The following is a 26,839-nucleotide window of genomic DNA, read 5'->3' on the forward strand; positions in this document are numbered from 1 at the left end:
CTTGTGGCATTGTAGATCAGCAACAAGTTGTGCACAACCACAACACGGCCCGAGCTGACAATTCAACCAGACTCCTCGGTGCCGAGTGCATTTCGTCGAATTGCAAGTCCTGACAGACGAGGCCGCCGAGGGTTTTTACTTCGTGGTTTGAGATCACCTTGCCACCTCTGGCACTAGCCGCGGAGATAGCCTTCGATCAGGGTGCTTGAGCTAGGGCAACGGACATCTTCTATGTACCGAGTGCTCGGCACCGTGGGAGAGATTAGACATACTAATCCACCCTCAAGTGGCCTTAATCCCCCCCCTAAGGTCCTTGGGAGAAGTGCCGATGTTAGAGACTTGGGCGATTCTAAATTGATGACATCCTGTAGAGAGGACAATGACAGTGTAGACAGGCGAAAGTCGTCTCGCATCCGTCCTAAAGCTCAGGACTGCGAGCTGAATGGGGGCGTTCGACCAGCCAAAGCTTGAGGAAACGGCTGGCAAGTTGGGCAAAAATTTAGTCAAGTCGGCGCGTCCGCTCTACATACCTAACACTCTAGATTTTCGGAGATGAGGATCTCGTAACCTCTTGCTTGCTTCCTCGGGCCAAATTCCATTCCACAAGCCTTCGAAAGCGTGCCCAATCGGGATAATAGCACCTCAGCATCTTCGCTCGTAGCCTCAAGAGGTTCACCATCTTCAGCAAGGGTTACCGGAACGACAGAGCAGCTCGCCAGCTTTCCTCCTGCCCAGGAAACTTTGGCAAGAGCCCCGATATCGGACAAAGTCTGTTGCAGACTGCTCCAGCTATATGGGGGGTACTTCCGCCACCCATCGGAGGGAGTAACGATGCTGTTGCTAAAGATGAAGTTTCCCAGTGAATAAAAAATGGGAGAGCCCTTGTAAAATCCCACGCCCTGCACAACATGCGGATGGTGCCCAAATATCGCAGATGCGCCTGCATCGATCATAGCATAAGCCAAAGGCCGTTGATAGGTTGCAATCTCGTCTTGACTGTTTTGGACCCATCCGTAGGGAACCCCCCCAGTGGATCGCCACCAGTACAACATCTGCCTGGGTCTTCGCGTGACGAATGGTCTTCAGAAGTATTTCTTCATCCGGTTTATATGTTTCCGTCTCCACGAACGGCGCCATGCCCGGAGACTCATCGATTGTGACCGTGTCGACGACGAATTTGCTGAAGAACCGTACGCCCGCAAGTCCAGGTCGTGATCTTCCCGCCCCGGCGCCGTTCGGTAGTGTGGTCGTAACCCCAATGTATGCCACTTTCACACCATTCAGTGTTTTAACGACAGGCGCAAAGGCTTCGAAAACGTTCTCTCCACTGCCAACGTGGGCAACACCAACGGTGTCAAGGGCCTGGGAAGTCATCCGCAGCCCTTCGAAGCCAAAATCCATACCGTGATTGTTTGCACACGTAACAACATCGATGCCAAGTTCGCGGATGACATTGGCTTGAGCAGGATCACCTTTCAGAGGTATAAGTTTCTCAGCAGGGTATCCATCCTTCGTGAATGGCATTTCGAGATTTGCAAAGCACGAATCCGCCGTCCGCAATCTATCGTAGATGGTTCCATTGCCGGTCGGGGCGACTGAGTTTGTCTTTGATAACGATATCTCCTGTTGCAAGGACAGATATTGACATGATGGCCAAGTTCTTCACGACGTAATTCTGGATCTGGCTCTGGAGAGTTGATCGCAACAAGTTCTTTTGCACCTCGGCGGCCAGGTAGATAGTGACTGCACGATAAAATCTCTGAAAAGGATGGATTCTAATCGATACGCAATGAAGCGCAAACTCGACCCTGGACCTCATCAGACTGCATCCGTGCATGCGATCGCGATGAATGAAGTGCGGCGACCAGAGATTCATCGTGGTAACTAAACCCGTCAACCCCAAAGACTGCCTGTGCCTCGGACGGAGGAGAGCGAACATTCGTCTACCAACCTAGGGATTGTGACTGACCCATGAGCTTCTCCGCTATTTGCGCCTTCGATGGGGAGTGGGCAACTTCTGCAGGGACAAGATGTCGGAGGAGAGCGAGGAGCTGCTTATCGAGCTAGGCTTCCACCGTTTAGGAGGCCCAGAAATGTGTACCTCATGCTATGTCGGAGTCTCAACCTTTGTCAGCCGGAAAGGAAACTGTTCTCAAAGTAGCATGGTATCTCCGGCAGGCCTGTAGATCCCTAACCGCAGCATTCGGTTTGAAAGGTGACCTTTGGACACTGGCAAATGCTGCTGCAAAACAGAGAAACAATATGAATGTCATCTACAAAGAGGTGCCCATTCTTCCCATATAGGTCAAAGCTCAAGCGACACAGCCGCCATGGCAGCACCATATACTGTTCACGCCTCGATTCTTTTTGACCCCAAGAAGAAGGCATTCGTTAAAGATGTCTCCGTCACTGTCGACCCCAAGTCCGGCTTGATTGTGGAAGTCGCACAACGTCCACCAGGCTCCCTGGGCGAATCTGTGCCAGAAGGCGATGTCGATCTTCGAGGGAAGATTGTGATGCCGGGCTTTGTTGATGCGCATACACATGTTTTCCTTCACTCATACGAGTACGGTTGTGACTGTTAGCAAGTTCTTGGGATTTCCGAGTGGTTAATTTGGAACATAGTGAACGTGCGTCCCTGCTCCAGAAGCGCGATGAAAGCATTGTCGAGCGAATAGTCCGCGCGGCCAACCACTGCCGAACGGCTCTGCTCGCGGGCTACACAACCTATCGGTGAGCTTTGCCTTCACAATGCGGTCTTCGTGTTCCATGTGACTGACGAGATCCAGTGATCTAAGCTCGGAGTCAATGGGAGAAGGCGACGCTCAACTTCGGGATTGCATCAACCGCGGCCTAACACCGGGACCACGAATGTTCGTGGCCACACGCGCACTAGCCAGCACGGGATCATATGAGCCTCGCACCGAGAACTCGTCAGGCGGCGTGTGCCTGCCGATGGGAGGCGAGGCGGTCGATGGTCCAGATAACGTCCGAACGGCGGTGAGGCGACGCCTAGCCGCCGGTGCGGATGTGATCAAATACTTTGCCGATTATCGCCGCCGCATTATGCGATACCCTCCAGCACAGCAACATCCTTATATTGTTGGCGTCACGCACCCTCCGGCGGACCCCAACCCGGACCTGCTCGTTTTCGCACAGGAAGAAGTCGAGGCTCTTGTTCAGGAAGCGAAAATGGGTAAGGCGCCGGTGGCATGTCACGCCGGAACCATCGAGGGAGCAATGATCGCCGTCAAAGCCGGAGTGCATACCATTGAACACGCCTACTTCGCAGACAAGGAGTTGTTCGAATTAATGAAAGAGAAAGGAACTGTGTTTTGTCCGACCCTCGCTGTCTGTGAGCGGGTTCATCATCGCCGCTTCGATGCGATCAAGAGGCAGACGAAGCTGGCCCACGAAGTAGGTGTCCGGTTCGCTTGTGGAGGAGATACTGGTCCTTATCCTCATGGTCAGGGGGTCAGAGAGATAGAGCTCATGCGTGAAGCTGGTCTCCCGCTAGAAGATGTCTTGGAGGCCTGCTTTGTTGGAGGCTGGGAGGCTTGTGGAGGAGATTTATGTGGAATGCGATTCGGCTGGTTTGACAAAGGGTTGAGAGCCGATATTATCGCCCTCAATTCAGACCCGAGGGAGGATAAGCATGCTTTACGAAAGGTGGACTTCGTCATGAAGGATGGTCAGATCTGGAAACGGGATGGAAAAGGTGTGGGGATGTACCTCAATGACCACGACTGGGATCAAGGGGATACTTACACACCCCTCAAGTGACATCTTCAGATCTTGTCTTGAAGAACATCCAAAGACCTGACACAGCTGTAACCAGATATGGAGGTCTATCCGTTCATGGTAGTATAGGAACCGACCGCACAAATTGGGAGAGCTCTCCTTGGTACAAGAGGTACATGGCCGAAACCCCTTAAGCCTGCTAACGAGGTCACTTTGCTGGTCTGAAAGCACCTATTGAGTCGATCAGAAACGATACTTTTCTTTGTATAGTTCCTTGTCATTCGACAGGATGACTCGGCGCCTCGGCCATCGAAGGGCGCGGTCCTTGCATTTGACACTCACGCTCAAGCCCAGCGAATCTTTTGGTTGGCCACTGTGCGAACCATTGGAGATCCGGGTTCAGGCGAGAGGTAAAGCCGATTCTCGGTGAGATCCGTTAGCCAACAACCAGGTGATTCAGATTTCACGCGTGGAGACGCTCGCAAGCCCTGGCAAGTGTGACCGAGGACCGAATACCAGCACGGGTGACATGTTGAAAGGGCTATATCTTCTGATATGGCAGGCAACGTGTGTGTATATATGATATTTCAGGTTGGATGCCATTTTGTTGAAGGCTTTCTCGTGAAATTATCCACTGGGTGGACGCGAACATTATCCCACTGCGAAGATGACCATCCAATGTCGAGCCACAATGGATCACCCGTCCGTCAAGACTATCCATTGCTCCGGTACTCCCTACGAGATTGGCCTTCAACATGGCAGTACCGCTGGTGTCGAAGTGCACACCAACATAGCCACATATACCAGCTTCTTTCAGGAGACGGCCAAAATTTCATGGGAGGCAGCACGAGAACAAGCTGTCGTCCAATTTGTTCCGACTCTTGAGGCTAGGTATCCCGAGATTCTGGAGGAGATGAGAGGTATCGCCGACGGCGCTGGTGGTGGCCTGACGCGTGAAGATATCTTGACTCTGAACGTTCGGAGTGAGATTTGCTTGACGAACTACGCGGACGGGTGTACCTCGATCAGTCAAGTTGGAGAAGATGGGAAAATCTTCCTGGCCCAGAACTGGGACTGGCTCGAGGAGCTCCACAAGGGGATGGTGTTCCTGTATATCAAACCTCTTGAGTCTGACATCGCTCTCAGATTTCTCGGAGAGGCAGGCATTGTGGGCAAGATCGGGATGAATAGTGCTGGCTTCGGCTTGTGCATGAATGCTCTCCGATCTGGCGCTTTCGACAAACTCAATCTACCCGTCCATGTCATGTCACGGCGTCTTCTGCAATATGCTAGGAGTGTGGACAACGCACTTAGCATAATCGACCAGTTTGGCCTGGCGTGTACTGCCAATTATATTTTTGCCGACAGAACCGGGAAGCACGTCAACATCGAATGCTCGCCGAGGGGCAATGTCTTGATCTTGCCTAGCAATGGGTATGTGGCACACACAAACCATTTGTACGGGACGAATCGGCCCGCCAAACTGGTAGATCATCCTGCTCCGAATTCGTTCCTGCGGTTGGCTCGCATTCAGAAGTTGACTGACATTGATCGGGAAAAGAATGCGACGACAACGTTTCGGTCGCTTCGTGAGAAACTGTCAGATGAAGAGGGAAGCCCATTGGCGATCTGCAGAGACAGGCCTGCTGAAGCGGTTGGAATGGAAAGGATGACAACTCTGGCGTGCATCATGATGGAATTGAAGAGCTGCACAGGAAAGGTGCTGATCGGCAGACCTTGTGATAATCTACCAGTTGTAAATTGGTCGTTTTAGGTAGGGGCGCTCATGTCTTTGCAAGGTGTCGACGGCAATGCCAGCTGACTGGGGCATGTCGTCTGCAAAGTCCATGATTTATCAATAGCCGCAGCAGCAATTGTTCAAGAGTTTAGTGATCAGATAGAGGTATGCCACGCTTCACACCATTTTCCAAAGGGATTCAACCACGATTTCCCAGGTACTCACGTATACGGACCCGGCCTTCCACCGCGCTGCAAATGAAGCCAGAAGACTGGATACCTTGACAATTGGACTCAGGGCCACATCAGTCCCTGTGGCAGAGAGATGTTGTGGTCTTGGGCCTGCCCAACGTTGTTGGTGGACTAGACTGGCCGCCCACACGGTACCGGCCTCGAGAACTCGCTCAGCAGCCAGCCAAATGCTGATGATCGAATTTTTTTCGTTGAGCAGAGTGAAGTGATCAATGATGACAGAGGCGGATTTGGCAATTACGTGAACCACTCTTGGGGATGCCATGTTCAGGATGCCAACCCCAGCGAACCTGTCCGGGTCGGTGAAAAGTGGATTTAAAGCTGTGTAGAGCGTTGCCGAAGACAAATCAATCTCAGAGCCAAGGGACTTGACTTGGAGAGGATAGGGGATTAGAGCCTCGAGAAACGTTTCGGTTGGGACAGGCACGGTCGTCAGCGCACGCGCAATGCTGTGCAGACAACTTGCGATGTAGAGCTCGTCTGAAAGCAAATTCGGCGTGGGGAGGTCTTCGAGATGGAGCTGTATCTGAGTGTCGAAGAATAACGAAGGACGTCCAAAATGCATCGTAGCCAAGCTATTAGAAGTGGTATTAGCCCGGCACCTTAGAGTGATGGTAATTGTAGAAGTACCTCTCTAGTTTGAGCAGGGCACGCTCCAGTCTTCGCAAATCCGCGTCTAGATCCGAGCGTCGAAGCAGACAACCTTCCTGCAGGTCTTGCATCGTCGATGCGGCTCTCCCCAGGAGGTCCCAAAGTTGGCCAGATGTTGGACAGATTAACTCGATCAAGGCGAGGGCACATAAAGCGGCGCAGGTCCAACTGGTCGCGATCGGGGGGGCCTGACTCGCCGCATCGCCGAGAGATAGTTTTTGGATATCCTCTTTGTTTCGCAAGGAGACATTCGCCAGGTTGGAGTCAAGATCCCGAGTGATGAGTGCGGTGGAGATGGCAAACACGATGGTCAACGAAGATGCCGCAGGATGGTCCCTGTTCGAGCTGATCCATTTTAGAGGATTCTCATGTATCAACAAGGCGGTCTCTTGTTCGACAGGAAGCAAGGTGTATTCCGGGGCCACAATTTTCAAGTAATGCTCAATGATTGCTCGTTGTGTTGAAGGCGGCACCAGAGAATGCAGCTCTACCTTTCGCAGTTCATTGGTGATGGGAAAAGAAGGCACTACGACTCGAGGCTCTTGAAGCCCGGTCAAGTGGGATTGACCGTTCGGAAGTAGATGCCTTGGGATCTGAATGTTGTTGGTGATGTGCCAATTGGCCGAGGTCGTCAAGAAGCGTTGAACGAGTCGAGCTGAGCTCCCAGGACCCAGATAAGCAGTGTCTGAAGGAGTCGGGAGGTCGTCAGGGTCGGCCACCTGCAAGTGATAACCCTCTCTAGAGAAAGGGACCACATCGGCCTGGTAAGCGGTCGCGGTCGCGGTCGAGGCGAGGCTTGTTGGATCAGTAGCCTGCTGTATCTCTAGCCGAAGGCTTTGGACTTTTTGCTGGAGCGAGTGAAGGTAACTGGCCTGGGGTTGGCATTGACGGACCGAACTTGAGATGTCATACCTACTGACCTGCATGATATCTCCTGACCGAGAGAGTCATCCCAAAACGTACAATCAACGTCAGCCAGCCGACAGTTTTTACAGGCTGGCAATCCGCGATCACACTGTAAGCCATTAATTGGGTTGACTATGGGCATGAGACCGTCAGACATTGCTCACTCTGATTCTTCTCTTGCGACATCTGGTACAAACTTGCAAAGCCATTGTATATGGCTACGCTAGAAGCGGAATGGATGAGAGGGGAGGGATTGGTCTCCGATATTTGATGGGATTCCGGGCACATAGATGATAAAAGCGCTCGCAATCCGATTCTCAGGGATCTACATATGATATGGGGTTTATCTACTCCATACCAAGTACCTAGCGAGCTAGGCCATTGTCCTTCTCATTCCAACGTTCCCGGTCTGGAGACTAGCGCTGGAACGGGGCAGCAACACGCCACCAAGGGCGGGGAGCGGGAAAGCGGCGGGGTCTAGGGTGAGCTCCAAGGACATAGTATAATCCTGCCAGGTGTGTATGTATCTAGCGAGCTAGACATCCTTGACTCGAACCAGCTCATCGCGGTTGGCAAATGCACCGACCTCTCTATCCAGCAAACACAATACTCAGGGGGTATCGTCCAGTTTTTCTATGCAACCACATGCCGACTAAGGACATGTCCCAATACTCTGGACCCTGTACCCAATGCCATATCCTGTATGTCCTATCGTTCGCGAATACAAGAGAAGGACGCATCATCCGGCTTGCTGCTTCACTGTCTCGAGCACCGTAGTAAACCGCTCTGTAAACCCCGTTGGCGAGCAGTCTTCTTTGCCAAGTGCCGCCTCCACCGTCTGTAGGTGATCAAGAAACGTGTCCGCAGCCCCAAACAATGGCGAAAGCCCCTTCCCGTTAGTGGATTGTGCTATTCGATGGCTCGCAGTTGGGTTCAGGCACAGTGTGCACAGCAGCGCTGAGATGTATCCAAAGGCGACGAGGATTTGGGTCTGGTCAATGGTCATCGCCTGTACAAGTCAGCGTCTCGCACTCTTTGCCGTCAGTCAGGGATTCGTACCTCGGAGGCCTGGTCAACATGGGTGTTAAATATGTCTACCAGCCGGTCCACCATGTTCTTTCCATCTGCCATCAATCCCAACATCCGTACCCTGGCGGCGTCCGCACATTCCGCAAAGTTGAGAAGGCACCCAACAGCCAGAATCACAGATTCAAGCTGTGCATGGTCAAACTCTTGCTTTTGCTCCGCATGCCTCGCTAGCTTCAGAAAGCGCTCATCAATGACCTGGAAAACAGTGTCGATGAGGCGTCCATCAACCAGAGCGTCACAAGCTGCTGCGTCATTGTTACTCAAGCTCACGATGAGCCTGAGGCACGATTGCTCAAGTTGTGGTTGGGACTGATGAGCCTCCTTCATGACACGTGCCACGCTTTCACCTAGCTCGGCGACACAGACAGTCGACAAGCTAGACCCGGCCGCCCCGTGGTTTGTTGCCCAGGCAATCTCCAATAAAGACAGCAAGAGTCGGATCGTCTCCAACTGTTTAGCCATCCCTCCTCCTTCAATCATATCCAGCGTCGTCGCAAAGGTCGAGAGAATCTCGTCAAGGAGAACTCGTGGAAGCGCGGGGAATGGTTCCTTGAGATTGATGAGATTGCGTAGAGCAGCTTCCACGGAACCAAGTATGGTCTTGTTGACAGCCATACACGGTTGGCCCAAAAGTCTCGACCTTTTCTCCTCGAACTCCGATATCTCTTTGACAAGAACCTTGGAGAGATTCTGACTTCGGTCTTTTGCAAGTTTGGTTAGTGATTTGGGTTCCGAGACCAGACGGGGAGATAACTTGTAAAGGGTGTTCAATATCTGTAGCACGACCCTCGGTGATGAGCTTTCAGCCAGTACTACGCAGTGAAGGACTAGGGCCACCAACGTGCCGCTGACCTCGTCCAAGGATCCGTTCGCACAATCCAGAAGGCGCTGGAGGTTACTAGAATCTTGAAAGTGACGCAGGGAAGAGAGTTCGTTCAACTTCGGAATAAGCTGTAGGAGTCCTGAAATGCGCCGTGACTTGGATCCTGATTCAACATCTTCCAAGATGGTGTCTAAATCCAAGTCGAACTTTCTGAGCGCACCTCCACGCCTCAATTCGTGGATGCTTTTAATCTGACTGAAAGCATCAGTTTCATCGCTGTCACCGGTGTCTAGCTCCATCCGTGAGGCCACACTAGTGAAAGACACGGCCTGCGAATGGATTTCTTGGGAAGACGTTTGACTATTCGGTGCCGGATAACTCTCCAAACTGTCAACCATTTCGCTCAAGTAAGTCCTTTGCTTAGCGTAAGTGGGCCGTGGACGTCCTGAAGAAGCGGCAACGGATACATCTGATAGTTGCTTTTCCAGATGAGGGACATCCTTGGTCGGACGACTCGCTGAAATCCTTCCAGGTGGTGCCGCACCACCTTTAGTTTGACTTGAATGTTGCTCCTGTCTTTCTCTTGCGTTTAATGATGCAGTCCGCGAGATAATGTCCCTGGTTTGAGTGCGTGGAGCGTCCAGTCGATCAACCAACCTTTTTCGGCTTTTCTCAGCAGGCTTGGTGGGAGCATCTCCAATGTCCTCGTCATCGGATGAGACGTGTGACCTTTGCGAGCTTGAATCGGGCGTCAAACGCAAAGCAGTCAAATGAACCTCGCTAAGGGTGGGCGAGGCCAGGAGACTCTCGTCTGAAACACGCCTTTTTCTCTTTGGACTACTCCGCTGGGACGGTCGCGATCTGCTGGATGAATCTGAAGATTCTGGAGAAGAGACAATAGAGAGTTGAGGCTGTTTTGAGCGAGGCGCTCTTGGACGGACCAAGTCGCCAGGAGAAATTGATCTGCTAGTAGTGACTCCCCTAAATGGTCGTTTCATCCTAGGAGCGGCATTGGCTGAGTCGGAACGTTCGAGGGTGAAGTTCACATTCGTAGACTTGGACTGCAGCTTCTCTTTGCCACTTTCATTCATCGCACGCAATCCGTTCATCTTTGTCATAACGCCCTTGGGTGGTTTATCCACCTTCACAGCATTCTCCGTTTGCTTTGATTTGGCAGATGCTATCTTTCTCTTCTTTAGAGGGGGCTTTGGTCTGAGACTGGCCGGTTCCTCCTCAGAGGAGTGTAGGTCAAACATGGTCGAGTGGGTTGCTGTCAGAGGCCATGGACTGGTAGCAGTCGAAGGATCCCCCTTTCTCCCATGAGACTGTTGTTTCGCTGCACCTCTCACTTCATTTTCAAGTTCAATATGAGATGTGTTGGTGGCTTGACCGGGTCGAGGAAGGGCTGGGACATGAGAGGTAAATGTCGTTGTTGTCGCATCGACCGGTGATGGCGCAGCGACGTCAAAAAGGTCGTGGACGTGAACTTTCCTGGCTCCTTTGCCATAAATGTTCACTTTTCGACGTCCTGGAGGGAAATCCATGGTGCCTACTGGCGAGGGGGCGCAGACGTGGTTGATTCATTCGAAGTGTGGATTGTCTAAAATAGGCGCGACAGGTATCAGAACTCTGCCATCGCATATCTTAGATACTGCATATAAACTGGGGAGAACAAAGGGTCATTGTTTGATATCTGACTCGGTGCAGAATGCAGCCAGATATCCTGAAGTGCTGTCGATCTTAGTTGGAAGGTCGAAAAGTCGATAATGTTGAGTTGTTGTGAGTTGCAGCTTTGGAGACGATAGCATCGCATGCCGATGTTGACGCGGGGTGATGTACCTACGAGGGCCCATAAACAAACAGAGGCCCTTTAGTGTTTGGTGATCACTGATCACCCAGCACCTGGAACTGGTGGTGGTCGCAGTTAAGCCGAAGCCCCGACGGGCGGCTCGGGGCCGCATGCCCAGAGCTGTTTAGTTAAACCTCGGGGCTGGCCCGCTGGAGGGCCATTTTCCTTGATCAAATTTCTTCGGTAGCTTCCTCAGCGCATGTGCATCTACCCGCATCTGCGCACCGGCCCATCTGCCACAGATCAAAAGTCCATGAACGAAGCACTATGAGCTTGCACCACGTCGATCTAGAGACCACCTGTGGTTGTATGGGCTCCTGGTGAACCTGAAGCTCTATGAAGCCGTCTTGTTTCCTTCTCCCATCATAGTAACAGAGGAAATATTCCTGCATTCCAACCTCGCGCCCCCCCACTTTCGCCAGACATCCATCTCAATCCCAAGAAGTTAACTTACGATCCCCCTCCTCCAAAGGTCACGCGAGCAGCCGCTATCCCTCCTTTCAGCTGTCTGTCACAGCATATTGCTTGCAGATAATGGCTTCAGTCCCGCGTATCAACGGGGTGCAGTCTCCCGCTGTTGGCGTTGGGCCTTCTTATCGCCCAGAGGAGGAGAAACCCACAGCCACTGTCTCAAAAAGCGTCCAGCAGGAAAATGTCCACGTCCTGCCTCAGACCCCTCAACTGATTGCTCTCCTGACGTGAGTACTATAAAGATCTACAGCATCGAAACAAGAGTGGCTGACTTGTTCAATCAAGCATGATCCGAGACAAGAACACCCCACGGGCTGATTTCATCTTCTACTCCAATCGAATCATTCGCCTTCTGGTCGAGGAAGGTCTTAATCACCTTCCGGTCGTCACACACACTGTCACATCTCCTGTCGGCAAGGACTATGTTGGGGTCAAATTTGAAGGAAAGATTTGCGGTGTTTCCATTATGCGGGCAGGAGAGTCAATGGAGCAAGGTCTAAGAGAATGTTGCCGGTCGGTGAGGATAGGCAAAATCCTGATCCAGCGCAATGAGGAAACGAGCAAACCCAAGCTTTTCTACGAAAAGCTGCCCCCGGATGTTCAGAATCGATGGGTGCTGCTCCTGGATCCTATGTTAGCGACCGGTGGTAGCGCAATCATGGCAGTCGAGGTTCTGAAGAGCAAAGGCGTCCCGGAAGACCGTATTTTGTTCTTGAACCTGATTGCCAGTCCTGAAGGTATTGAGAACTTCGCCAAAAAGGTGCCCAAGGTGAGGGTCATCACGGCTTTTGTGGATCAAGGTCTCAACGAGCAAAAGTAAGTTTGTCATGCGGACCGTCCAAAAGTCGTCCAACTAACTCGTCCAGTTATATTGTCCCCGGCCTTGGTGACTTCGGCGACCGATTCTATACACTGTGATGAGCAATCCGCTATCCGACTTTTATCTTGACGATTCGATCGCCTCGCGACCGGAACATGAGAACGACTCGAGAACGATCTTTAGAGGCGGCAATTGAAAGCGCGAACTCTTCAGACTTTAGCAACCATGCAAGATCTTGAAGAGACCACGGGTACGTACCCTCCCGCGTATGATGAATCATGGACACAGGGTTCCAAATTGGACGAGGCTTGAGACTGAACACAGAGGGGTGGAGCCTTGGGCACTCAGAGAGAGGATGAAGAAGAGGGCCGCATTTGAGCAAATCAACGAGTTTCAGAAGTAACCCATGGTCTCATTTCTGCTTTAATATTTGCAGGACCTCCGGCATTGTTGAATAATCACATCGTGGGAAGCCGTTGACGTACACCCTATTTGCGTCTCTCATCCTGAACGCCCTGTGTGTAGGTAGCTACATAGCTAGCTAGCTGTTGAAAGCCTGGGTCGTTGAAAGCTTGGAGCTGTGAGCCCATCGCCGTCTTTTTCCTTCGGTCGTTGGTCTATAATATTAAGTATGTTTTTTGTTCTTTTCCTATAGGATGCCGTGCTTTTTTTTCCCTCGTCGTTTTCAGTAAACACGACTTTGCCATGTAGAGTACGATACGGCGCATTCTTGGTCGCCCTCCCTGACCTCCTCCTCCCTCGTCCGCTCGACTGCTGCCAGAGGTGCAGACGGGAAACGCACTCACCTTCCATCTAGCTTGTGTGACGGTAGTACCTCGTAAAATATGGCACATTGGAGCAGTGACATGTTGGGCTTGTCTGGTGCATGTTTTCAATAGAGAATCCTGGTGAGGATCTTCTCCTTTACGCCTTCCAAATCGGCATACAGTTCGGCCACTTGATCCTCTTTGACGTTACTGATATCCGCCATTAGATACGCCACTTCGCCTCTACTATCGGTCATCTGCTTGTCGACGTTGTGGTCGCCCAGAAGGTGGTTGACTCTCCTCAAGACACCGGGGACGTTCTGATGGATAAAGATGACGCGCGCGTGGTCCGGCTCGTCCATCGTGAGAGAGCGCAGGGCGACTTCGGGCATGTTGACGGCGCCCACGGTGACGCCCTCGTTGACGTAGCGGACGAGGGCCTCCGCGACTTCGACGCCGATGGCCGATTGTGCTTCTTCGGTCGACCCGCCAATGTGAGGTGTCAAGATGACATTTTTCAAAGACTGCAGATCTTCCGCCCAGGGGTTCAGGCTCTTGTTGAAGTAGTCCCCATTCCCACCGGGCTCTGCTGGGTACACGTCCAACGCCGCACCGGCGATATGACCTGAGCGCATCGCATCAATCAACGCGGGAATGTCCACGACTGACCCTCTCGAGGCGTTGATGAGATAGCTTCCCTTCTTCATGGTCTCCAGCTCCTTGGCGGCGATCATGTTCATCGTCTCCGGCAGCTCGGGGACGTGGCACGTTACGAAGTCCGCGTCCTTGAGGAGATGTTCGAGGGTGGGGACTTGGTGTGCAGTGCCCAAACCCATCAGGTTCAGCACGTCGTAGTATATCACGTCCATGCCCATCGCTTCGGCCAACACAGACAATTGCGAGCCGATATGCCCGTAGCCGATGATGCCCAGGGTCTTGCCACGAATCTCCCAACATCTCGCCGAGACTTTGTTCCAGGTACCGCGGTGCAGTTCGTTGGAGCGGTCGCCCAGTTGGCGAGCTAGGGCGATGATTTCGCAGATGACCAGTTCGGCGACGGAGCGGGAATTGCTGAAGGGGGAGTTGAACACACAGATGCCGTGGGACGCGGCATATTTCAGATCGACTTGATTTGTGCCGATGCAGAAGCACCCGATCACGATGAGATTCTTTGCCGCCGCGAGGACGCGGGATGTGAGTTTTGTTTTGGAGCGGATGCCGATTACATGAACATCCCTAGACAGCAAAGCGGGTCAGGTATAGAGGCCAACTCGTATGGGTTTCTTACTTTATCTTCTCAATCAATTGATCCTCGGGCAAGCTCGACTTCAAGAATTCCACTTGATAGCCTTGGGCTTTTAGTATATCCTGCCCTGTCTGATTGACATTCTCCAACAGCAGAATCTTGACATCCTGTTCGCGGAAGGGTTTCAATGGCTTGGGCTGAGGGCCGGTGATTGTTCGCCGGAGATTGGGAGAAGTACCACTGAGGCTGTCGACGCCGAACGAAACTTTGCGGTGGTGGAAGGTGTCGCTGGGGGAGGTGGACATGGAGAGGCTGCGCGAAACTTCGCGGGGCATGGTAGCTTGCGGGTCGCGGTCGCCATTCTGCTGGATGCGAATGCCTTCTGAGAGATGTGACGCCGGCATGTTGAGGGAGGTCCTCGTGTCTGTATACCTAGGTAACTAGATGGGAGGAAATGAATACTGGGTGGTGCCAACGACCCCAGACAGGAAACCAGATCAAAGTTCAATAATGACTCACCTCGCCTCCCAACCGGCCACTATGTATCTCGGATGGATCAGACTGTGTACCTATGCGGCATTACTGAGCAAAAGTTTCGAAACGTTTTGCAACCCAGTCTAAGAACGGCAGGGCACGGCGAAGACGGATACCCAGAAAAGGTGGGGTCTTGGCGCTTAATTTCTTGCCCGAACCGGGCATTTGAATGATCTATACGAGGTACAGTACCTCCTTGGTACCTCGTACTCGGTGATTTTTTTCCAACAAGTTTCGCACCACCAAGGCTGTTCTAATAGGGGTTTCGTCTCTGCGCCTTGACGCCCTCTCTCATGGTCCACCCATCCCCCCCCCCCCCAAAACCACTTCGCTGGCGTGGTGAGTGCCAGTGGGGCCTCTTTTACTCTCGCTCAGCAAACGGCCTTGGACGGTGTTACGTCCCACCGTATATTTTATATGTTGGTAGGATCCTAATTCTTTATCAACTGCTGGAGATCGTCGGCCAAATGCCCAATTCCTCTGGCTTGAGTCGTTGCTGTCTTTGCGCACGTCTCCTCCACGGCTTGCTGCCAGATCAGATCTCCATTTGGTGGTCTCCAATCTGATCTTCCCGCTGTTGGCTCTGCGATCCTTTGAGTATTTCCATCTTCTCCACCTCCGCTCTCGGCACCTCGTGTCGGTTTATCCAGCTCAGAACCCTCCATATACCGATCAGCAATTCCTTTCTCTGCTCAATGTCGAACAGATCCAGCCAAGGGCTCCGGCTGACGTAGAGGAAGTGTTCTTTCCTCTGGTCCACACCGGTCTTGCTTGTACTCTCTTGCGACATGGACCGTGATCCCCTTTCCTTGCCAGTCTCCAGCCAGTCCAGATAATCCTCATGCACGCTCATCTTCAAGATGCAGGCGTGATGGTTTGCGGCCGATATCATGAAAACGTCGTCCCAGCCATCCGTCCCTTCCTCTCGACTTCGCTTGCCAATTCTCCGATGGATCAACTTCTCATCCCAATAAGGGCCGTTTGGGCGGACTTTCACCCACTCCTGATGCCATTTCCGCCGTAAGGGCGGGACATACATCAACCGCTTGCCGTCCTTATACTCAGCCCTGTCTTTGGGAGATACACCCGCTTCGCCACTTTTCTTCTTCTTTTTCGGCCTCTCGCTGGGTGACGACGGACCGGACATTAGATCTTCCGGTTTCTGATTTTTCAAGTCGGCCGCAGCGGCAGCCTCTGCTTTTCTTCGCTCCTCTTCTTCTTTCTCCCGCTTTTCCAATTGCAGCCGCCTTTCTTCCGGACTCCAGCTTGGGTCTTCGTCCTCAAGCACTTCGTTGGCGAGCTGGCCCCATCTCGTCTCGCCTCCACCCCAGCGGCTCTTGGTTGCCCACCAGTGACTCTCGCTCGGTTCTTTAGATAGTGTCTGTCCTTCCCTTGCCCTTTGTTTGGCGAGCATCAACAGACCGCCGATTTCGCGGAACAGATCAAATCTCTCACCCACAAAATCACTCGTCGGATCCAGGAGCCCTTCTCTGGACTTGAACCTTACCTCGTGTCTGCAGTGAACTGCAAGGACCGGCCCTTCCACCATCCTCGCCCGCAGAAGCTTCGTATCCGCCGGTAGTTTGGCAACACAAAAGTTATACGATACCGAAGGTATATTAATGTTGTAAATTCTCAACTTCTCTCGCGGGCTCACGTCGTAATCTCGGCAGTTGAACTTGTGGACGGCCATTTTCAAGAGGTTCCTCACTGCTGAAACTCGTGTGCCAGGGCTCATCTGCTCGCCGTTACCGAGTCGCTGTCCCTTGTACACCTGCTTCATTTTCGGGCGACTAGGCATCTCCACAGTGGCCATAGTTGCTGGGCTGTCAGATGAAAGGTTGGGCGTCGCCGCTTGCTCAACTGCTTGGCCAGAAGGCTGTGGATTCTCGATAGGGTCGTGCATCTCAACGTCATTTGCGTTGTTGAGACGGTTCTCGACCTTATCAGTCTTCTGCTCCGTGTCTTTCGTCGGATCATCCCCGACATTGGATTCAACCTCGTAATAGTTGTCCTTACTATGGTCCCAGTAGCGACTCATGTCTTCCAGACTGGCAAAGAAGTTCCTCGAGTATGCCAAGCGGGGTTTCTTCTTCCCTTCAAGCGGTGGGAGTCTGAGTATTTCTCGATATGCTTCTTCGTTGCCGACCTCAAGTTCGTCAAGCATGGCTGTTAGATCATTGTCGTACAGCAGTGGACGTGATTCGAACTGCTTCTCGGGCACCATGTCTGGAAGTGGAACATCTTGGCGCAGTTGAAGATTGAGATGTGCGAGATGAGAGTCGCGAATGTCGGGTAACTTGCGGATCGAGGCGAGCTCTTTACAGACGTTCTTGATGTGTTGCCGACTCAATGGGCTGCCGCAGCGTGGAGGGACATAGCTGGGGAACTCTAATGGAATAGGCTTTGGCGGCGGATTCCGTTCTCTGTCAAGAAGCCCGTCTCCTCCAACTCCTAACACAGGTCAGTGAATGATCGACCGGTCATCAATCCAGAAATGCAAAAGTGGTGATTGGCAAGAATCAAGAATCAAATGCCTGTCGAGAGCTTCATTTAGGGATACAGAAGACCGGGTCGTTCGGCCAACCAGAACAGGAGATGGTATGACATATGCCTTCGTCGGTCAACTTAAAATCTGATGCCCTGGTCGCCAGACGGCTCTGTATGAAAGAGATACCCCCAGGTCGAGGTCACCTCAGAACAGATTCGGCTGGTGCATGAAGTGGTTTCTCACACGCAGGGCAAAGGCGTGGCTCCGGGTTTTCGGCGCTGGATGCAGAGCTTGGAGCGTGATTTGGGCGATGTGGTTGGGTTTCTACTTACCGACAGCAGCCCAACTTACACCAAACATGATTGCAGGGGTGTCGGATCGAAGTTCTTGTCATCGAGCGGTAGACGTTTGCAATATGCGCTTCTCGACGGCCGATTTTTGTCACCCTCGGAGAGCGGACGCCGGTCCTTTGGCTGTTGCTCGCGCCCTGGGAGATGACGCGGGGTTGACGTCGAATATTCAATGACTGACCTCCCACTTGATAAAGCAATCCAAGCGGAACGGCAAGAGCACGGTGGTACCGCGTGACATTGCCCAACGACGATAACGAGGGCTGACTTGAAGCGCGGATGCGCAGATGGTAATACTGGAGTAGAAGTAGCCCCTTGCCAGTTTGATATCAGCTCAGGACGACATCCGCCCGGTCGATCTAGTGCGACATCCAACGAGGCTTTTAGGGGGAGGGGAAAGAGCAGGTGTGTACCTACGTAGCAGTCGTCACACCTGGAGTTGCAGTAGCGGATGCAGAGGATTTTTTGCCAAGGTTAGGGAGGGACAACGGGATGGGAAGGCTGGTGGGCGTTGGTGACAGGGGACCTGCATAGCATTGCAGGATTCTAAACGTTGGTGTATGTGCTCGGTCTGCAGGATGCGGTACGCGGGTTGGATATCGGTGGATAGTGTCCGCGTCCAAGTGGACAGTGATGCTTCTTAGTCTGAAGACGGTCATTCAAGGACGGTGGGAGCGGCAGGCGAACAAACAGCCAACCATCAGTCCCCCCGATCGGTGTCTGCAGTCCTCAAGGGCCACGACTATCGTTGGACCAGACTATTCTCTTGTCTACTCCTGAGCAGCAACGCTGACGGCGCTATCGAGAAAGGTCATGAAGATGGCTGAAAAGCCATGTCACCTCATGTCTCCGATTTCCTCGTTGCTTGATCATTGACGGCTATTGAAACCACTATCCCCATGCGCAGCCGTGGCTTCTACGCAGCCCCGCAGAATGTCCCCTTTCCCCGTCGATTCGGTTCGACATATCCACACAGGTGTGTATGCGGTTGTTGTGCAAGAGCATGTGGTCGAGAGATTGTCTCTCCGACATTCCACAAAACATGCTGCTCGTCACAATCGTCTCGCGTCCCTCGTCCTCGTGCTTCTCCAACCCTCTACTCTTGCTTGGCCTCCTCCTCGGCTTCGCCGGCAAGGGCATTTCTCTTGGTCTGAATGCGTTCCTGTCTTCTTTCACGAGCGGCCTTGGTCTTGGCACGTTTGGCATCCATCTCCTCCTTGAGGATTCTCTCACGTTGTTTCTCAGCCTTTGCCTTGTGGATCTGTGATCATAGCCCATTAGTTTCCTTTCCAGAGCCATGTCCAAAAAGGGCGCGAAGACATACGTGTTCGACCAAAGCACGCTTGTGCTTGAAAGTGTTACCCTTGCTCAACTGGTAGAGCTCATGATAGAGGTGCTTGTCAATCTTGCCGGCCGCACGGTACTTGACGAGAAGACGTCGGAGGACACGCAAGCGTCTCATCCATAGAACCTGGCTGTGCACGGATATCCATCAGTGTCAAGTTCTCTTGAAAGTGCCACCCGTTCCGCGCTCGTGGAATCATTTCATCATACCTAGGCATCCTAGCATCCTTCGTACCCTTTCTCTTACCGAATCCTCGGTGTCTGCCAATTCTTCGAGCCGCATTCAGCTCCCTTGCACGAGCCCTCGAATGCATGGCCACCGGCTTGCGGATGATGAGCCCATCGCTGACCAATTTTCGGATTGTCTGTCGCGAATTGGCATTGGAGATTTCATTGACTTCGTTGGGGTCGAGCCAGATCTTGCGTTTTCCGCAGCCGACGACAGACGCTGCGAGGCGCTTCTGAGTGCGGAGGTTCGTCCTAGAAAGGATGTATCAGCTTCAAGACTTTCAGCAAATTCGGCATCCACTTCTCCGCCGTCGAAGAGACCGGTTCTAGAATTGAAAGCCCAAGCGCCGATGGAGCTGGAATGTCGCACAGAGAAAGCCAGACTTACATCTTGAGCCGATGACTGGAGAGCTGTGGTTGTCGTGGGTTGCAAATAAACCTCGATCCCGTGGAAGAGTCAAGTCAATCGACGCACACAAATTCATGGTGCGCCAAGCTTGGCATTTATCTGCGCTAGTCCAAATCCAGTCAGCGAGGGGTATTATCTTCACAAGACTCGGAGACCACTCGCAACTTGGCAAGGCTGGTTGTGATACAACCCACCCCTTTAACCTCATGTTGTCAAGCCGTGGCGAGAAAACAAAACCGCTCCCATCCTCATCGCAGCGATGAGTTTACCATCCATCAGTCACTCAGAAATGAGAACTCTCATGATTATAAATAGAGCTTTTATTGTATTCGACATATCATGAGTGGAAGTCCCACGAATGGGGAGACAGGAGCCATTGTTCCTGCAGCGCCTGGCCTCTACTACTGCACGCCTGAGGGCAGTCCTATTCCTTGACACATGAAAATTATTGTGACTCTCTCAGTTGTACATGTCGTTGACAAGGCCCAGGAGCCGCATGTAGTCTTGCTCTCGTTTCCTGCAGCCAAGAAAACATATCGTCGGGCGCCCTTCAGAATCATAGCTGTTCATCCATCCCAAATCATAATCCATCCACGCATATATCGTTCCCTCATACACAACAAGGAAGCAGAACATCTAAACCCGTGAAATTCAACCCTGCCCCAAACGGCCGGAAATCGCAAGGAGAAATCGTGATTTTCGCCATCTGCAAGCGCTCGAAGGAAATCGTTTCGTAAGGTCGTTAAAAGTCGAGGAAGCAAACCGTGCACGCTTGTTCCATTCGTTAGTCTTTAATCTTTTTGGCTCGGAGGCCGTCGTAAATCTCGTAATCGCTTTTTGGAAATATATCGTGATGTGGCATTACCTCGGGAAGTAGAGCCCATCGGAAGGTGCGAGTCACTTTTCCACTTGACACACGTCTCCAACGCAGATAAGAGTCTTCTCTCGACGAGAACACCAAGACTTCTACCGCTGTCCGCCGGTTTTGATAGCTTGCATGTGTGGAGGCGTGTTGAGGGGCATGCTGTACGTGTCTTGACGTGCCGTCTTGCGCCGTTTCGGGTCGTAACCGTCATATTCTCGGCTGCTGGGGCGGTCTTGATCATCGTCCTCACGCCCTCGTTTCACGGAAGGCACAGTCGTGGGATGGCCGGCGGACGCATATGTCGGATTCCCATAGTTGTCGGTTGGCCCTCCTTGAGGGGTGCGGTCCCGGCCACCCATGACATTATATACATTGCTGGAAGTGGGCGGCCGGGGCGGGGTGTTGTAATCTCCTGTCCATTGTGGTTGGCCTGCAGGCATGGTCCTTGGGGTTGCGTGACCGGAGCCAGCTTGATGCGTCGGAGAGCCCGACATCTGCTCAGGAGACATGTGTGGATGTTCACCGGTAGCACTGTACGTATATTGCCGGCTCGTGTTGTAGGCAGAAGGGTTCGCGCTCATGTAACCGCTGTCTGGGTGGTCACTTTCATGTTGGGACGAGTGACTCTGCGCGGTGTATCCATCAGCCTTCTGTTCATGCCCGTCTGCTCCTGCACTAGCGCTCCCTGGAGCAATTGGTGGACCCATATCAGTCTTCCCGTATGGTACTGTCTGCATGGACTGACCATACCGGCTGCCGTCTGGATGATGCGCATAACCAGTTTGGGAACTGGGCGTGGTACTGTAGTAATGTTTCGAATTCTCGTACCCCGACTGTCCTTGATATGATTGCATCCCTTGTCCAGCGGTCCCGGGTGGAGTGGTCGCGGGCGTTGTAGGCATGGATCGAGCGTTCATGCCAGTGTCAATTGACAAGGGTTGTGTTCCTGGTGCGCCATTCGTCATACCTTGAGTGCCCCAATCATACGAAGTTCCCTGACTGCTCATCCCCATCACACTTGATGCGCTGGTTGGAGGAGTGGGAAAAGTATGTGCACGGTCGATTCCTGGTCGTGGTGCATTCGGGTGCGGAGCAATTGAGTGCGGTGTGGGTGGAGCTTGGCCCGGACCCGGCATGCTATTGTGATGTTGGAGTGACGGTGCTTGAGGCTGAGAAGGGCGGGTAGAGTCGACACTATCCATCCGACGACGCTCTGTTGCTTGAACTACAGCATTCGTCCGTGATGCATTCTCCGGATTGTAAAGCAGGCCGCCGATGTTGTGCACAAAAAGTGGGTAAAGGAGATCTGTAATCTTTTCCTTGTTTGCGAAATCAAGGGCACGTTCAAAAGGTATCCTGAACAAAATTAGCAGATTGCTCTAAGTCGAGATACACGGTAGACTTTACCAGACGCCTTTCAGATGCATGGGCCCAATCTTAACCACATGTCGGGTCTTTTCAGATTTCAAGATGCCGTCTCTACGTCCCCGGGTCATTCCAGCAACATTAAGGAGTTTTGTCCCGTTGATGAAATGATTGTCTACCAAGCAAGTCAGAGTCGAGAGAAAATAACTGATCAGACTGGACTTGGGCGTTACCTTCACGGCGGGCAACACATACTCCCTTTGCTTCCACTTGAAAGCACAGACTCCCTTCATCTTCCCAGAGCGTTGCCGTTACCCTTGGTTTCATGCCAGGGGGAGCAATTTGACCAGTAGTATCAAACGGTTGCTGTTGTTGAGGGAAGCCTTGACTTGGAGCTGGCAAGGTTGGCGTTTGAGTCACAAACGAGTGTTGAGAACTGGGGGCACCGGTCATGATGGCTTTTCCCTTGTCAGTAAGAATGCTCATTTTGCCATATCAACTATACCGGACCTACCGGGAAGTGATGTGATTTGGGATACTTGTTGTGCTACTGGACCCGTGGCAGACTGTGGAGAAGTAACACCGTTGGGATAGCCATAAGTCCCATAGGGCTGAGGTGGCCCGTAATGTGAGGATGCAGAAATTGGAGGTTGTTGATACTGCTGATAATGGCCCAACGGCGCTGTTGAAGCGGCATGGGAGTATGAAGGTCCGGAAGATATGTGTGAACCAGGATGCATATCCAGGTATGACTGCGTTTGATTCATTTTGGATCGATGTGTGAACCACCAATATTTGCTCGACAAGTTACGTCCGCCCAAAGCTAATCACAAGCAAAGGACAATACCTTCCCGAGAGAGTTGGAGTTCGGATGGTCTGAGAGCTGGTTCTTGCGCCTCTTGGATCAAACACTAGAGAGACGGCTTCTTTTGACTAAAAGGCGCAGCCTGAGCAACCGAAATTCAACGATGTGCACCTCTTCTCAACTCAGGTCTTGCAGATTTTTTTTTGGGACTCGCGTTAGATTAATCCGCGAGCGTCAAGGTTTATATATCGACTGCTCAGCAAAGGTAACTTGGTGTCCAAGACGTCCAAGTACAAAATTGATAGTCCGATGACTCCGGGCGTGATGAAAGAGCTGGACCAGGGAATTGCCCAGCTCGCGGTCAAGCCTTATCGTCTATAGCCGTAATAGTCGTAACCCACGCCGACAATTTTTTCTTCAACAAAGAAGACCAAATTGCGGAGGATTTTGTTAGGGTCATGCACGATTGGAAGCAGTGACCGAGTAATCCAAGATGTTCGAGTGCCTCCCAATGCTGATACTGGCAACGGCCGCTAATGTTGTTTTGTTGCTGAGCTTTCCGGCGCAGGAAGAAGGCAGCGAAAGAGGGTCGTCAATGGAATCGCAAACTGCGCAGGCAGGCAAGAGGTTAGCATTATTTTGTGATAGAGGGTTGTGCAGCATGCAGGCACATGGAGCATGCAGCAAGATCAGCAAAACGTAGCAGGCTCGCTCAGATTGTTGTGCGGACCACTGGGCACGGGCAGCGGACTTTTTCCCTTTCTCAGAGGCTGATGGCAGATTTTTTTTTGGCTCTTTCTGAATACATACCGAACAGCTGGGAGAACGCTTCTCAAACAACATAGACTGGGAAAGACGATGGTGACGCGCAATTAGGCCATGACTATTGACGGGCGAACAGCATACACCTGGATTGGGGGTTGCAGGAAAGATGGTTCAATGGAGATCTGGAGAAAAGAGGCAACGAGGTTTGGGAAGCAGGTAGGATGCAAAGACGCAGACGGTGTGCAGTAGCCGAGCGGGAGGACAAGAAGGTGTGCGCAGGTGGGTGCATTAGAGCAAAATAGGCAGAGGGCCAGAGGGCCAGAGGGCCAGAGCAGCATGGGCAGCAGGGCAACAGGGCAGCCAGGGTCGGCACTGGACACTGGAGGGGGACGGGGGAGGGTGGTGTCAAGGTCAAGTCCAAGGCCAGAAGGCAAAGAACGAAGCCGAAGCCCGCTTGCCCATGATCCCACCAAGCCACCTGGGCACTCGGAGGAGGGGGGGTGCCCGCTACGGGTGCCCGCTAACTGGCTACAACCCAGCATGGGCGGTGGATGATTGGCAACAGATTGTTCCTTAACCTGCCTAAGGGAGTCCTTCCCAGGCGACCCACTACTCTAAAAGCCCAGGCAGGCCCAAGCTGCCACCATGCCCAGCGTCGAGCAAGCAGCAGGAGAGGTTCCACTCCCAACCATGGGCCTTTTGCCCAATTGCCAATGCCCAGCCGCAGGTGGTCAGGGATCCATGATCCATGATCCACCCACCCACACCCTCCGTCCCTCACTCACTGACTCCCTCACACACAGACCATGCTCTCAGCGATCCCAAGCGTGCCGAAACTTGCGACTTTTGACACTCCACGAAAGGTCAAACAAAGACCCACGGCGGGCGGACGCAGGTTGCCAATCGTAGCCGGAAAACGACTGGCTTGCTTGTCTTCCTCCGTTACGGAAGTTACTCTCCTCTTACAACGACGGCCTTTTTTGATCAAATAACGTTGCACTCTGCCTATCGCGTAGGTGGGCTAAGGACAAACTTACAATCACCATTGACCTTGACGAACCCGTGAATTTCCTGCCACCAATCTCGTGCCAATTCCTTCCACGAACACGCCGTGCCTTTCGAGGACTCTGAAAGAGTCGGACATGATGACGGGGTTAAGGGCGCAACTTACACAGTACGTACAATACATCCGACAACCGAAGCCTATGTGGGTTTACTGGGTACTCTACAAGTACCTGTATACTAGGAAACTAAGTAGGGATAACAAACTCCGTACTGTGGTTAGTCCTCCGGGCCTGTACGTGTACTTCGGGTAAGAATCCCTCTGACTGCGGAGCAGCTACTCGGTACACAGGTTACTACTCGGAACCACTAAATTCTGATGATGATTCCAAGGCCTGCTTGCACGCTTTTAAGCGCCCAAGGTTGAACCCAGGCGTTCCCAGGTGCCAGCTGTGCGCCTCGCTGGCCGAGGGTGGATTTTTTTGCCCCTTCGCGAAAACCAACTATCGTGAACAGTCAGGCGCTTTTTGGAGCCAGCACAGTACGCTGTACGGAGTACCGAGTACATACGTGTATGTTGAGAAAGAAAAAAAAAAAAAAAGGCAGGGCAGGGCATTTGCTGTGAACCTCGAGGGCAAAAATTCAATTCTTCAAACTCCCCCAGCCCCTCGACAAAGGTGTCGCATCCAGTCAGCATCGGCCCACCCATTTCTCTGCAAGCCACAAGAAGCACAACCGCCCTAGGGTCCTGGACTAGAACCATGACTGCGAATCCGTCCTCACCACCTGGCAGCTGGCATCCCTCCTCCACTCCCCGTACCGCCCATCCCATACCTACCGTATCAGTTCAGGCTCGGGAGAACCGTCACCTTATCACGGGCAGCCCCCAAGTTCCCCAACCAGCGTTGTGCAAAAGTCGCCTGGCGGCTTCCTCCAGTCCGACACCAAGGCCCACGCACCGCCCGAGTTATGGATGTTGGGGGGGGGGAAGCATCTTTCTTTTCCCTTTCGAGGCACTTGCCGTCTATCATAGTCACGCTCTTTCCTTGCCCCCCCCCCAGAGGCGCGGCCTTGAAAAATCCCAGTGCGACATCTGCTTCTTCTCTCATGTTACGAGGCCGTTTCTGTTTCGCTCAAAATTCTCGTCTCAACGTTACGCAGTGGATGCTCATTCAAATTCCCAGGTCTGGATTTTAATTTGGTCGGTCTCGACGAGAAGGCTTGTGCCACAATATCGGACGATTTCCAGGTGGCACCAACCAACAACAGTATGTCCCTCCATTGCTTCTCCCGGCGGAGTCGCGCTTAGTCCGGAACGGAGAGCCAGGTGCCCACCTGGAGTGAGGGGAGAACGATGATAAGGTGACGATGGGCAAGGCCGCCCCCTCCCCTGTGGTGCCGGTCGTGAAATTCCTTCTCCCCTGCTCCTTGTCGCTGACTTGCGCATGCTCGCCAGATGAGCACAAGCCATCTTGCTTGAGCCGCGATAGCGCTCGCATCGCAAACTTTGTGGCCCGACTCCGTCTCCCCCTACTCTGAACGGCCACCGGATCCTTTGCCAAAGCCCCCTGGCTGGCTTCGCGGTATCATGCCGCGACCTCCATCTTGGCCTCGGTTAAGAGACCACGAGTAGTATTAGGTATGCAGACTTGTTCCCTGACGAACGCCAGATTGGGCGTATCTCCCCAGTCTTCAAGCGCTAAGGTGAGGTACCGTACAGCGGTCATCAGCGAAGAACGTCTGCTGCGTTCCTGGAGACGTCTTTCATGTAAAAGCCACTCAAGAGCAGCCATAGCCATCAATCTGAACAGAGACAAAAGAAATTCTGCAGAAGCAACAGTTTCGATTGAATCAAGTCTTAGATGCTCCGTACAACGCATTATTGCCTAGCAGAGTCTTTCAAAAAGAACCCGCGAGACGATCCAAACCCTGTTCCCAGGCGCTGATGGCATCATCTGTCAGCTTGTGGCTGGCAAGTGCAACTTAGGGCCTCGACTCACCACGAGTTTCAGGTTTAGCTTGATCCGTCTGCTGCGCGTCATGGCTCCTCGACCAACTGCCTGTGGACGGAGTTGTACTCCGCAATCTCTACCTAAGGAAATTATGGCGTCGACATCGTTCTTCCAGCCTCATCAAACAGATCACAAGCATCGGCGGACGCTTTTTTGATGAAAACCATCTCCAAGTTCTATTCGCGATCCCACCGGGCTGGGCATCACTCATTTTCGGTCCAACTAGGAAGACTGGCCCGGATGCATCGGTAGGAATGTGACTAACTGGTCCCTTCCCGGATGACAACGGTGTCCAAGGGTTCTGCGGCTGCGGGTTC

At 52.6% G+C, this 26,839-nt stretch overlaps 10 protein-coding genes across 10 annotated transcripts; 3 read left to right on the plus strand and 7 right to left on the minus strand.

Moving 5' to 3' along the window:
- Positions 1 to 530: 530 nt before the first annotated feature.
- On the minus strand, positions 531 to 1,524 carry A1O5_00150 (uncharacterized protein; the record flags this gene model as incomplete). Its single annotated transcript, XM_007740770.1, has 2 exons — positions 531 to 1,056; positions 1,130 to 1,524. The coding sequence occupies 2 exons, from the start codon at positions 1,522 to 1,524 to the stop codon at positions 531 to 533; spliced, it is 921 nt and encodes a 306-aa protein (XP_007738960.1).
- An 806-nt stretch (positions 1,525 to 2,330) lies between these two features.
- Positions 2,331 to 3,783, plus strand: A1O5_00151 (uncharacterized protein; the record flags this gene model as incomplete). Its single annotated transcript, XM_007740771.1, has 3 exons — positions 2,331 to 2,566; positions 2,626 to 2,733; positions 2,790 to 3,783. 3 exons carry the CDS (start codon positions 2,331 to 2,333, stop codon positions 3,781 to 3,783), a joined length of 1,338 nt encoding a protein of 445 aa, XP_007738961.1.
- Positions 3,784 to 4,432: 649 nt separating this feature from the next.
- A1O5_00152 (uncharacterized protein) lies at positions 4,433 to 5,515 on the plus strand (the record flags this gene model as incomplete). The annotated part of the gene is made up of 1 exon (XM_007740772.1): positions 4,433 to 5,515. The coding sequence occupies one exon, from the start codon at positions 4,433 to 4,435 to the stop codon at positions 5,513 to 5,515; it is 1,083 nt and encodes a 360-aa protein (XP_007738962.1).
- Positions 5,516 to 5,656: 141 nt separating this feature from the next.
- A1O5_00153 (uncharacterized protein) lies at positions 5,657 to 7,307 on the minus strand (the record flags this gene model as incomplete). Its single annotated transcript, XM_007740773.1, has 2 exons — positions 5,657 to 6,305; positions 6,361 to 7,307. 2 exons carry the CDS (start codon positions 7,305 to 7,307, stop codon positions 5,657 to 5,659), a joined length of 1,596 nt encoding a protein of 531 aa, XP_007738963.1.
- Positions 7,308 to 8,026: 719 nt separating this feature from the next.
- On the minus strand, positions 8,027 to 10,743 carry A1O5_00154 (uncharacterized protein; the record flags this gene model as incomplete). Its single annotated transcript, XM_007740774.1, has 2 exons — positions 8,027 to 8,296; positions 8,347 to 10,743. 2 exons carry the CDS (start codon positions 10,741 to 10,743, stop codon positions 8,027 to 8,029), a joined length of 2,667 nt encoding a protein of 888 aa, XP_007738964.1.
- An 839-nt stretch (positions 10,744 to 11,582) lies between these two features.
- A1O5_00155 (uracil phosphoribosyltransferase) lies at positions 11,583 to 12,437 on the plus strand (the record flags this gene model as incomplete). Its single annotated transcript, XM_007740775.1, has 3 exons — positions 11,583 to 11,746; positions 11,805 to 12,335; positions 12,386 to 12,437. The coding sequence occupies 3 exons, from the start codon at positions 11,583 to 11,585 to the stop codon at positions 12,435 to 12,437; spliced, it is 747 nt and encodes a 248-aa protein (XP_007738965.1).
- Positions 12,438 to 13,231: 794 nt separating this feature from the next.
- A1O5_00156 (D-3-phosphoglycerate dehydrogenase 2) lies at positions 13,232 to 14,687 on the minus strand (the record flags this gene model as incomplete). Its single annotated transcript, XM_007740776.1, has 2 exons — positions 13,232 to 14,342; positions 14,395 to 14,687. 2 exons carry the CDS (start codon positions 14,685 to 14,687, stop codon positions 13,232 to 13,234), a joined length of 1,404 nt encoding a protein of 467 aa, XP_007738966.1.
- A 734-nt stretch (positions 14,688 to 15,421) lies between these two features.
- On the minus strand, positions 15,422 to 17,113 carry A1O5_00157 (uncharacterized protein; the record flags this gene model as incomplete). Its single annotated transcript, XM_007740777.1, has 1 exon — positions 15,422 to 17,113. One exon carries the CDS (start codon positions 17,111 to 17,113, stop codon positions 15,422 to 15,424), a length of 1,692 nt encoding a protein of 563 aa, XP_007738967.1.
- A 1,710-nt stretch (positions 17,114 to 18,823) lies between these two features.
- Positions 18,824 to 19,784, minus strand: A1O5_00158 (large subunit ribosomal protein L19e; the record flags this gene model as incomplete). Its single annotated transcript, XM_007740778.1, has 4 exons — positions 18,824 to 18,988; positions 19,052 to 19,202; positions 19,282 to 19,519; positions 19,688 to 19,784. The coding sequence occupies 4 exons, from the start codon at positions 19,782 to 19,784 to the stop codon at positions 18,824 to 18,826; spliced, it is 651 nt and encodes a 216-aa protein (XP_007738968.1).
- An 890-nt stretch (positions 19,785 to 20,674) lies between these two features.
- Positions 20,675 to 22,424, minus strand: A1O5_00159 (uncharacterized protein; the record flags this gene model as incomplete). The annotated part of the gene is made up of 3 exons (XM_007740779.1): positions 20,675 to 21,929; positions 21,981 to 22,113; positions 22,172 to 22,424. 3 exons carry the CDS (start codon positions 22,422 to 22,424, stop codon positions 20,675 to 20,677), a joined length of 1,641 nt encoding a protein of 546 aa, XP_007738969.1.
- Between the last annotated feature and the right edge of the window lie 4,415 nt (positions 22,425 to 26,839).

This window comes from Cladophialophora psammophila (assembly GCF_000585535.1).
Source record: "Cladophialophora psammophila CBS 110553 chromosome Unknown aczJe-supercont1.1, whole genome shotgun sequence".
NCBI lineage: Eukaryota > Fungi > Ascomycota > Eurotiomycetes > Chaetothyriales > Herpotrichiellaceae > Cladophialophora > Cladophialophora psammophila.